We start from the raw sequence: 12,385 nt of genomic DNA, 5'->3' as shown, positions 1-12,385 counted from the left end.
AGCTGATTGAATACATTAAAAATTACACACAAATAGAACAAATCCTTATAATGATCTTCTATGTATAAGCTGCCATACTTGGTATTGGTATCAGAACACACCAACTGTGTACGGTACATCATGCTCTCAAGGAGCTTACTGCCCAAAGCAGGAAAAAACAAGGTACAGATACACTTGATAGAGAAAGTTAAGTGGCTACAGGGAGATATAACTGAAGAATCATCTGGCCAAACAAAGAAGATAAAGGTTGAGGAAAGCTTTCTAGGATAAAAAAAGAAAAAGAACTTGAACTGGATTTTGAAGAATGAAAATCACTTGCATGGGTGTAGGGGGTGAGATGCATTTTGACTAATCTTTATTATGTTGTGTGTACTCTAGAAACGTGTACTCTATGCTGCTACTTCAAGTTTGGTTTGCGGATTAGTCCAGTCTTTAAACTTTATTGCTATTTTGTGATAAAGTAAGTTTCATACATCTAGTCACTGTTAATTGAGAGAAAGCATTTAGAAACTCATACATCGTTGTATACTCAAGTATCATTGAACTAGCTATAGACTAGTTTCGGTGTTACTGAATTTGTGTGCTGAGTCACACATCCGACTGTATGCTCTTTCCACAAACATACCCACATATGGATCCCTAATAGGTTGGGAAAAAAAACAAGCTGGTCATTTATCAGATAATTTGGGAATCATGACTCTAGGTTGTTCTTTACTTACATAGACAATTTAAGAAACTTTTATACATATTTTAGCAGTACAGAGATGTTTCCCATTATTAATGTATTTATGAAATCATCATTGCTTGTTTCCAATTATATTATCCCATTACAGAGCAGAGAAATTTTTAACTTTGTGACATTAGACAGTCTCCCAGGATGACAGCAGCACAAGAGCTGTAGAAGGCACAAAATGTAAACAAAGTAAAAGGGTGAGCAAAAGGCAGATGGAACAATAAGTAAGAGGAAAGGAAAGGGAATGTCAAGCATTCTGGAAATTGTTAATAAAAATAAGTTGTCAATATGAAATAAGAGAGTCTGTGTCTCCACTTCATTATAATCTATGAAGGATTAGTCTTCAGTGGGAAATTTCATCTAAAGGCTGAAACTAAATCTGTTGTGTATTACTATTTTTTGTTGTTGTTGTTATTTTACCACTCTTATTTTCATTTTGTTGTTTCCTGTTACTGTTCGTATTTGGAAGATGTTCTTCATTTTTGGGCATTATCTCCTCTCATTTCAGATGACTACACACTGCATGGCCCTGTTTTTATTCAAGAACCAAGTCATGTGATGTTCCCTTTGAATTCTGAGGAGAAAAAGGTGAAGCTCAACTGTGAAGTTAAAGGGAATCCAAAACCGCATATCAGGTTCGTTAATTTAAATCATATGTTTCCGTGCATACAAGTTCTGTTATTAAAATTGACAAGTACTTATAGAGTACTAATTACATAAAGATCTTTCAGACAGGCATCATAAGATACCCTGAGACACTAAAGAGATCATTGTGTTCATGAAATATTTAGTGCCCAACTTCTGTTTCTGGCTGTCCTAAGGCATTATATATCCTATTTGACCCCCTCACTGAAAGCCTATTTCTTAACATATTTTTAAATCACTTTTAACATATGCATCATAGTAAGAAATACTCAGAAGTCAAAAAATAAGTGGGTTGGGAACCCAGAGAAGAAAACTGACCCCCCTAAAAGCAGTTTTCACCTTGATGAACTATGTGAACTAGAGCCTTGGATTTTGTAGCGTAGGGTCAACCAAGAGGAGAGTCTAACATGAGAATACCTCCTAGAATAGACCTGGGACCTAAAGGCTATGTACTTAGGGTGCCTGTAACAAGAAATAAGCTTGCCTCCCCAAAGAATTGTAAAACAAAAGTAATTGCCTACTTCAAACTTTGGTGCTATGTGGTTTTAATAGAAGATGAGACACAGCTGAAAGGGGAATTAATAAATTGCCAGGTATATCTGAAGAAATCATTCAAAGGCAGCAGAAATGGAGAAAGAGAAGCAGAAGGAGAGAGGGAGAGAAAGAGAAAGCCAAAACAAAAGATTAAAAGAAAGTGTTTATATGTGTTTAATCGAAGTTCCATAAGGAAAGGCAAGGGAGAATGAGGCAGAGGCAATATTTTAAGAGAAGGTTAAGAATTTTCCAAAGCTAAATAAAAATTCCATGCTATAAGAGTGCCTGGAGGGCTCAGTCAGTGGAACATGCAACACTTTATTTCGGGGTTGTGAGTTCCAGCACCATGTTGGGTCCACGTACAGATTACCTAAAAATAAAATCTTTAAAAAAAATTTAAAAAATAAAATAAATTCCAAGCTATATATTTAAGTAGCCAAATGAATTTCAAGGAGTACAAATAAAAATAAAGCCTCATCTAGAATTACTATAGTGAAACAGCAGAACACCCAAGTTGAAGACACAATCATAAAAATAGTCAAGCTTATAATATAGATAACCTTCAAATAGATGGCAGACCAGCAACTGACTTCTCAATAGTAACAAAAAATCAAGATTGAAAACAGAATCTTCGATATGCTGAGAGAGATTAACTGTCAAATTTCAATATAGCAGAAATGTTTTTTAGGAGAACAAGATAAGTGTGTTCTCAGGCATTCAGAAACTAAAGTTTAGGGCGCCTGGGTGGCTCAGTTGGTTAAGCAACTGCCTTCGGCTCAGGTCATGATCCTGGAGTCCCGGGATCGAGTCCCACATCGGGCTCCCTGCTCGGCGGGGAGTCTGCTTCTCCCTCTGACCCTCTTCCCTCTCGTGCTCTCTATCTCTCATTCTCTCTCTCGCAAATAAATAAAAAAATCTTAAAAAAAAATTAAAAAAAGAAACTAAAGTTTGACGCGAGCAAGGGTGCCTGGGTGGCTCAGTCAGTTAAGCGTCTGCCTTTGGCTCTGGTTGTGATCCCAGGGTCCTGGGATGGAGCCCCATATCAGGCTCCTTGCCAAGGTCCTGAGATCAAGCCCTGTGTGGGGCTCCCTCCTCAGAGGGGAGCCTGCTTCTCCCCACCCCACCCTCCGGCTCCTCTCTCTCTCACTCTCTCAAATAAATAAAGTCTTTTTAAAAAAATAAAATTTGACTCCAGCAGACACACTTACTAAAGAATGTTTTAAAAAGATATAATTGAAACAAAATAAAAGTGATCCCAGGTAAAGTATCTGAGATACAAGAACAAATGATAGTAAAGCAAGTGGTGAAGGTTAATATTTCCACATTAAAATCAATTGCAATTATACTAAACAATAAAAATAACAATATATACTGTCTTGTGGAGATAAAGAAAAATTAGAAGTCATGACAATAATAGAAATACATTTTAAAAAGATATACTGCACAATGGATTCATACACATGGTTAAAAAAGTGAAGTAAAATTTGACCCCTCCCTGACCACGTACACAAAAACCAATTTCAGGTGACTTAGAAGGCCTACATGGCACATACACAGTTTTAAAAGAAGATAGGCATACATATCTATGACTTTGGAGAAAAGGAAATATTTCTCAAATATGACAGAAAAAACACAAATCAGAAAAGAAAATATTTAACTTCATTAACGTTAAGAACTTCTGTTCAACAGAGATACTGAGATGAGTAAAATTTTAAGCTTCCAACTGGGAGAAGATATTTTTAATACATGTCATTGGCAAAGAAATAATATCCAAAAATATTTTTTAAATCCTCACAAATCAAAAAGTAAAAAACTTTTTTTTAGTAGCCTACTAGAAACATTACCAAAAGACTTGATTAGGTACTTCTAAGAAAAGGAATATCACATATCCATTTAATAGGTAGAAAGATTGTCCATGCCATTAGTGAGCAGAAATATACAAATTAAAAAATGACACATTCTTGCAAACCTAGCAGATTAGCAGAAATTTAGAAAACTAAATTCAATATAGTATAAATAAATATAACCTGGTGTGTTCATACAAGGTAACCCCATGCAGTAGTGAAAATATTGAATTACAGCTGCAATATGATGGATCACAGGAACATAATTTTCAGCAAACAAAGCAAGTCACAAAAGACTAGTATAATTCCATATTTATAAAGTTCAAGAGCAGATAAGATGGAACAGTTGTTTAAGGATACCAGCATACTTGATAAAATCATAAAATCAAGGGAAAGAAAAAGGCAACGTTAGAGATTATAATTAACTATTGAGAAGGGAGTCACTAGAATCAAAGCAGAGATGGAGACTTTAAAAGTAATATTACTTTTCTTAGACACAGATCTTTATTGTCTTGTGATTCTTTATAATGTTAGGGAGGATGAAATTTTCTTATGTCCAAGATTCTTCTAGCTGGACTAAGAATTAAATTTACACGAGGCAGATTAACAGAAGAAAATCAAATTTAAATTCATATGTATGAGGAATCTACACAGACATGAAATTCCAAAGACAGGCCAAAATATGGTATATATGTCATTCTGAACTAAGGAGGAGGGTGGGGTAGGGGTCTTGGGACTTCAAAGGGAAAGAGTGAAATTCACAGAAAGATAAAAAAAGTAAATGTCTGGTGAATGTTTGTTGGGTCACACAGAGATGTGACTCATATCTAATATGATTTTGCCTCTATTCACATTTAATGATAAGACTTTAAGCTAATAATATATAATAGGGTGTAAAAACCAAAATAATAGATAACATATGTCATAGCTTAGGGGAGGAAGAGATTGGATCATTAAGGATCCACAGAAGTGGGAGATGACCTGAGATATTTAGTTTATAAATTGGCAGAAGGCAAATGACATCTGATACAAGTTAAAGGATGGTAGTATTAGTGTAGTAGAAATTATTTTAGAATTTAACTTTTGTGCCCATTCATTCATTCATTCATTCACCAACTATATCATCGTTCATTACACCACCCAGTGTTTTTCAAACTATGAATTCTAGGTGCATGGAACTGGCTCAGAAATTACCCTCAGTGAGTAATTGTAGAGTTTCTACCCAGGAGTCCACCACAGCAGCTCTCCTTTGAATTGGGGTATGGATTAGGATTCTGAAAAACATGTGGTCCACGAAAGGTTTTTGAACCACTGTATTAAGCCACTGTATTAAACCACTATATTACCGGCCACCACCCTAGGTTTTAGGTACTCAAAGATTAATAAACTGCATGTTCAAGTAGTGTGCTTTTTGCAGCACTGCTGAGAAGTGGTGAAGGTAGCTGCAGTGCTCTTCTGTAAGAATTGTGCTATCAGTGCTGTAAAGGATGTCCAAGTTCTAGGGCGTCCTGGAGGAAAGTCTACTTCAGGATGCAAGGGGACAATAACAGGGAAAGTTTCATAGAAAAGGAGATACTTAACTGAATTTGGAGGGCAAATGATATTTTGCTATATGGATATTTTGCCAAAGGAAGTGCATTACTGAAAGAAAGAGAAAGCGAGGGAGGGAGGAAAGAAAGAGAGAGAGAGAGAGAGGAAGGAAGGAAGGAAGGAAGGAAGGAAGGAAGGAAGGAAGAAAAAGAAAGAAAGAAAGAAAAAGAAAGAAAGAAAGAAAGAAAGAAAGAAAGAAAGAAAGAAAGAAAGAAAGAAAGAAAGAAAGAAAGAAAAGAAAAGAAAAGAAAGACCCTCTCTAATGGATATATAATTTATCATTCAAACCAGGACAGTTCTGAGAGTAAAAGGCCACTGTTAATAATTATTCTAGGACAGCAGGTGTAAAACCAGCACTGTCCTGGGCAAACCAGAAAGTACACTTATTCTCCCTAGAATATGTTGAATTCAAGGTTAAACCAGATATTTTAAGATGTGTTATATAGTAAAAAATAAATGCAAGAGGCAAAGTTTCCTACATACATAAATGATGAGTTAAATGGGCCTATTTTTCAGTACAGAGCCAAGTTTAAGTTCAGATGTTAGCCATAAATGAAAACAAATTTTGTATCAGAATTTGGCAAGTTGCTGCTTCGTTCCCCCGCCCCCAAACTGTGACATTTAATTAACATTGCTTTTATAGCATTGGTTTCAAGATACAGGGGCCTGCTTTGTTATTTAAAATAAACAGTGGAACATAAACCTATTATGTTTTTAAAGATTGCCTGGAAAAGCTGAGAAGAAAACTTTTATCAAATGCACCAGCAGTTGGTTGCAGGGTACTGTGTTTTCCTTTATACCTTTGGCAGTTTCTCTAACATAATAGCCAGTTGCTGCCTGGGAGCTAAAAACTCCCTCTTGTTGAAGGAAAGAGTAAGGGATAGAATGGAGAGATAGGTATTTTCAAACATCTGTCTGGCTACACTTTTTCAGTGCTCAGGCTGACTTTGAGGAGGACAAACAAGTAGGAGAAATTCAAGGTGAACTCTCCATGGGGATTTTCAGCATTAGGTTTTTCCTCAAACACCACAACTGACCTCTCTTCTTTGTGTTTATTCCCTCTGCTGAGCCTTCTCTTTTCATTGTTTCCTGCCCCTCAACTTTGAAAGGATTGACCCAGACCCAGAAAAATTTAGAGTGTTGACTTTTGCCAACTTTCCTTGTATTAGAGTTTCTTAAAGACTTGTGACATTACTTATTGCACTCAGCTTCCCTTTCCAGACAGAATGGACGTTCAAGTACTTGGCTGGAGTACTTTTGCTGTAAGGTTTGTGTTCAACTTAGTTTATAAACAACCAATTCCAAGTCACAAAGGTCTTGCCCCTTCTTCCATACCAAAGTTGAGACTGTGAACAAAGAGAGAGGGGTTTATTACAACAGATTCTATAGATAGCTTCCCAGCAAAGTCTGGAAAATTGTACCTCCCAGAACTTCATAGTGTCAGTGTTTAGTTGGGCACAGCCTGACTCTCTGGAAAGAGTTGAGTTATGGTTCCCCAAGTGATTCAGAAATCAGTTTATGAGACTAACTAATTTGTCCTGACCCTAGGGAAAATCTCTCTTTGCTCCACATGGGCATTGTCTCTATTACCAGTAGTTAAAAGATGACTCAAACATTGAAAATAAACTGATTTTTCAAGAGTGTTCCAGTATGGGATAAGATAAGGAATTCAGTGCAATCCACATTCAGTGGGAATGAACATTGACTGCATTGCAATAAAACAGGGTATAGTGCTTTGTAATCTAGTCTCAACTGCATTTCACAGCAAGCACTTTATTTTCTAAATAATCCCTTTTCCTTTGCTATTTGTATGTAAAAGCAGGCAATAAAATAGATTAAAGGACTTTCTGCAGAGCATTTAGGTTGAGATGACTAGTATAGACAAACTTACAGAGGTGTTCTCATTATGCCCACCACCACTTTTCTAAAAAGGCTCACGTGGTCCATTTCTAAATTCCACATTCTGCTTGCCTCTCACATTATATTGCAATTTCCTATTTGAGTTCTTAGATTTGTCATATTAAATTGCTCCACTATCATTTGAAGTGAGAGTTATAGCCAAGACGTGATCAGCTGACTCAAAAAAAAAAAAAAAATGTCCAGGGCAGGCAGTCATTTCTAGAGATTCATTTTCATATAGACCTGCTAAAATAGAACCCGGCTTTCTCCTTTTATTGCTTATTACTTTCATGTCTGTGTCAGAACACAGAATTACTGTCAAGCTTAAAAACAATATCTGTTTCTAATACCCATCTTCTTATAAACAAACACATAAAGAGCTATGTCCCATTTTGTGATTTTGACCTACCTTTCCTGCCCCTCATGTCTCTACATTTTTACATTTCAAAGACATAGATGTGAACAAACATACACCACCACACTGTAGTGGGCTAGAATGCTTCATAAACTGTGCATGCTCAAAGCTAAAATATACAGCAAAGAAGTAAAATATTTAGTCAGGTTCCACAGGCATTTATTGAGCACAAGAAAGTGTCAAGGTCTAGACTGCTGAAGGGACAATGCAAAAGTGATCTAGGCAAATTATCTACAGTGAAGGCAGAATTCCTACATAATAGAGCAGAGAGAATCCTATAGGAGACTGTGGAAAACTTTGATTAATTTTGACTAGGAATGGGGCGCCTAGGTGGCTCAGTCCTAAAGCGTCTGCCTTTGGCTCAGGTCATGATCCCAGGGTCCTGGGATCAAGCCCCGCATTGGGCTCCCTGCTCCACAGGAAGCCTGCTTCTCCCTCTTCCACTACCCCCTGCTTGTGTTCCCTCTCGCTGTGTCTCTCTCTCTGTCAAATAAATAAATAAAATCTTTAAAAAAAAATTTTTTTTGACTAGGAATATTGAAAAATACTTCATTGGAAGAGGTGTGATTTAAAATTGACCTTGAAGTGTGAGAGAGATCTTGACAGAAAGAAAAGGATCATCCTTAAACTTCTGCTTTTGTGGATACCAAATATCCAAAATCTTGAAACAAACTGGATTGCATTTTTTCATTTAAATCCTTTTACACTGTACACACCAGCTGTAGTACTCCAGAATTTATGAGAGGATGCACAATGCGCGTGTATGTACACAAATACATTTTAAATGGCTTTTGTTTGTTTTTTACTGATTGAAGGAAATAAAAATGAAAAGTCTCTCATTCTTAGTCCTGTTACTGTTTCTTGTCAATTTCCTTTGTGCTTCAGCGTTTCCTTATTTTTTGGTCTCCCAGTGTGATGAATAGTACTGTGAGACTGTTGATATTTCAGAAGTTTCAACTATGATATTTGTGCAGAATTTGGGAGGGAAGGGGAGAAAAAAATAAGACACATAGCCATTGAATTGTATTAGGTCAAAATTTCCTAAGTATTCAAAGGAAGACAATTTGGTTAAATAAACTCTTTTTGGAATGTTATTGGCTGCAAAAAAAAAAAAGGAAAGAAAAAAGAAAAGAAAAAGAAGTAGATCTTGTTAGTAAAGCTTTACTGTTTAAATGTGTGAGTCCCAGTAAAATTTATTTATAGGGCCAAACACTAGAGTCAGATACAATAGATGATTCAAGTAAACAAACAGAAGAACAACAAAACTCTCTTTGCCTCTGTTATCTAATGGCCTGATCTGCAGTTTACTGGGATGGTTGACTGATATTACAGTGCCATTGGCTAAGATCTTCAAAGTGATCCATGGTTAAGACTAGTTTGGTCCCTAAAACAGCTTTAGATCAATAGAGTTCCTCTACTTTGCAGTCAGCCATTTCAGTCATATTAAGGACCAAATCAAAGCAACTCCGCTGCAATTCCATCAAATACTCAACAATCTGCCTGAAAGTGGTGTATTCTGTCATCTGTATAGACCCATTTAAAGAATAACTGTAAACTAAGAGGGGGAAAAAAAAAGATTAGCTTCAAACTAGAAAAAGGACTTTTGCTGAGGAGACCTTTTTGAAGAAAGTTGTACAAGATGGTAGGGGGATTAAAAAAAAAACAAAAAAGTGAAGTGTGTGTAGTATCAGATTAACCACAAAAGGAGGTGTTAAAATTTTAATATTGTTTACTGTAAAAGACATGATGATTCAGAAATATTGATTAATATTACAAGGCTTTTTCTACTGGCATTTCTATACTATAGGTGGAAATTAAATGGAACAGATGTTGACATTGGTGTGGATTTCCGCTACAGTGTTGTTGAAGGAAGCTTGTTGATCAATAACCCCAATAAAACCCAAGATGCTGGAACGTACCAGTGCATAGCAACAAACTCATTTGGAACAATTGTTAGCAGAGAAGCAAAGCTTCAGTTTGCCTGTAAGTAGCAATACATCATGCTGCAAATGTTACTTCGAGTTTTTGTACCATTAAGCCTTTAAAACAGTTTCTTTTTTTTTTTTGCATATTTATTTATTTATTTATTTTTAAAATTATTATGTTATGTTAATCACCATACATTACATCATTAGTTTTTGATGTAGTGTTCCATGATTCATTGTTTGCGTATAACACCCAGTGCTCCATGCAGAACGTGCCCTCCTTAATACCCATCACCAGGCTAACCCATCCCCCACCCCCCCCTCTAGAACCCTCAGTTTGTTTCTCAGAGTCCATAGTCTCTCATGGTTCGTCTCCCCCTCTGATTCCCCCCTTCATTCTTCCCCTCCTGCAAACAGTTTATTTTTAAAAACTAAATAGATTTTAATTTGTTACATGATCTTTACCTTTTTTTTTCATATTTGGGTAATATCTTGTTTACAGGATAAATTGTAAACCTAAATGGAAAGATGTATTCTGCTTTTATAAAGTTGAAGACAGTTTGATTATATGATAGTTTGTTATGGGACTGTCTATACATATATAAATTCACACACACTCAAATTTATACACAAATAAATTTACATACCAAGAAATTACACACATAGACACACACACACATTATAGAGTGTGTATAAGCAAGCAATTGAACTGCCTATAATAGTCAATTTGAGAAGTATTTAACCATAAAGCTCAGAGTTGCAAAAAACGTTGGTAGTTTATTAATCCTATAATTCTCCAGTTTTTTTCTTATTTTATAGATTAGGAAAATTTTTAAAACCACTACAATAACAACAAAAAGTAGAGACAGAGTGTTAACTTCTACATTATACCTTTTATATTTCCAGTATAGAACATTTAAAAAATAAATTGCCATCTCTTAAGACCATCATCTAATAAAAGTTCATGAGCAATCAAAGAGAGTGGAATTTAGAAATAGCAAGTTGAAAATAAAATCCACAGGCAAGAGCAGTGAGTACACATTTGAGTATAGATGCCTTTGAGAATTGATGTTCAGCTACATTTTTAAGGGTTTATGTATTTGCATATGATTATATATTTCCTTGTGTAAAATCCCAACTCATACAGCAGTGCATTAATGTCAAAGGTTTCATAATTACAAAGTCTGTTGGCAGTAACACTGTAGAATATTCTCATTAACAAAATCCTCTCTGGGAACTCAACATCAAATATATCTAATATCCAGTGCTTAATCTATTATTGCCATCAGGTGGCATTTTTACTAGTTGAGAAATAAAGTTTCTGAGTATTAGGCATATATAGAATTCCAAGATTATTTTGTTTGCGAATATTTCCTGATAGAATCTTCCAAATATTCTTAGATGTGCAGAATAATAGAAGGATAAAGTGTCCAATTGAGTGCTATAAAACCAAACTATTTCTCTTGGTTTAATGCAAGTCTAATACCTATACTTATTTTTTAGGAATGACAAGTGAATTTTGTTGGATTCATTTTGAAAAATAATCATGGAATCTTTGATTCTCAGAGTAGGGAGATCTCTGCACTCAGTGAGATTAGTTCTTTGATTTTTGGATTTCATAGTATAAGAAAATTTTTAAGATAGCAATAGAAACAATAGAAAAATCAAGGTTGATATAGCATTACCAACCCTAGCTTTCTAATTTATTACATTGAAAAAAAACAAATTACCAACTCTTAAGACTATCCTTTTGTAAGAGTCCAGGCATTTCTACTACCAAAACTATCCAAACAACAGAATATCATATTTGAGGGTGGTCATTTAATTACATTATTTTAGCCTAAGGAAAAGCTCTATCATTCATTTTGTGGCTGAGTTGGCCTGAGGACCAGTGTTTGGAGTCCACTTTGCTTATCCCATTTAATGTAGGCATCCTGCCACTTTAAGAATCCATGGCTGATAGTTGCTCAAGAAATTCTAAAAACAGAGATCTCACCTATTCATCACAAAGCATCCTGACCCATGGTAGACTGCTCTAGTTTTTCAAAAGAACAAAAACAAACCCAACATCTCTTTCTTAAAATTGGGCTAAATATCTAAATTTCCATCATTCTAACTCCCAATGCTTACTGTAGGATTCTGGTTAGGTTTCAAATATGTGAAAACATGATCATGTCCCTTGATTCATAATTGTCATCTTTTCCAAGTATTTAGTCTACAACTATCGTCTTCGTGACACACCCCTTTATGTAAATTTATCTATTAAATTGTGACCATATTGAAATGTACCCAATTCTATGCATGTGCCTTGACCTTTGCAGAGGACAATGGGAGCAGTAGTAGCTTACACTGTGAACTTATTTTTCAATTAATGCAGCTGACATTGATATTCATCTTTTTTTAAAGCCCCAGTCTCACATCGTAACCTTATTTTGAACAAACAGTCCTGTAAAATCTGAGGATTCATTTTTATAAATGTCTATTAATCCCAAGGTACCCAACCATGTTATTTTGTTAACCTAAATTGAGACTATTGTATTTACCCCTGTTAAATTCACCTTCTGACTGGTGACCCTTTGTTCCCTCACAGTTGAAATTGTTTTAAATCTTTTTTTTAATCTGACATATTGATTGTCCTCCTACTTTAATGTCAGCAGAAAATTTGATAAGCATGTGTACATTCAAATAATTGATACAATAGGTTGACCAGGACAGGGCAGCATGCCAATCAGAACTTCCACTGAAACAAGATGAGATTGAATTTTTAAATTGATATTCTTTGCATATTCTTGTTCAGTTA

General features: G+C 35.4%; 1 protein-coding gene across 1 annotated transcript in view; it reads left to right on the top strand.

The window, feature by feature from the left end:
* The first annotated feature begins 319 nt into the window (after positions 1-319).
* The window catches only part of CNTN4 (contactin 4), a 305,070-nt gene continuing 293,004 nt past the window's right edge, over positions 320-12,385 (top strand). Inside the window, exons 1-3 of the mRNA XM_088023249.1 lie at positions 320-332; positions 1,242-1,368; positions 9,468-9,643. Of these exons, the coding sequence (XP_087879375.1) occupies positions 320-332; positions 1,242-1,368; positions 9,468-9,643 (316 nt within the window). The remainder of the gene's footprint in view (positions 333-1,241; positions 1,369-9,467; positions 9,644-12,385) is intronic.

Source organism: Eumetopias jubatus, unplaced genomic scaffold (genome assembly GCF_037043125.1).
Source record: "Eumetopias jubatus isolate StellerSeaLion01/CBP00866 unplaced genomic scaffold, mEumJub1_p1.0 scaffold_1, whole genome shotgun sequence".
NCBI classification, from domain to species: Eukaryota; Metazoa; Chordata; class Mammalia; order Carnivora; family Otariidae; genus Eumetopias; species Eumetopias jubatus.
This window is presented reverse-complemented; position numbering and strand designations above follow the sequence as displayed.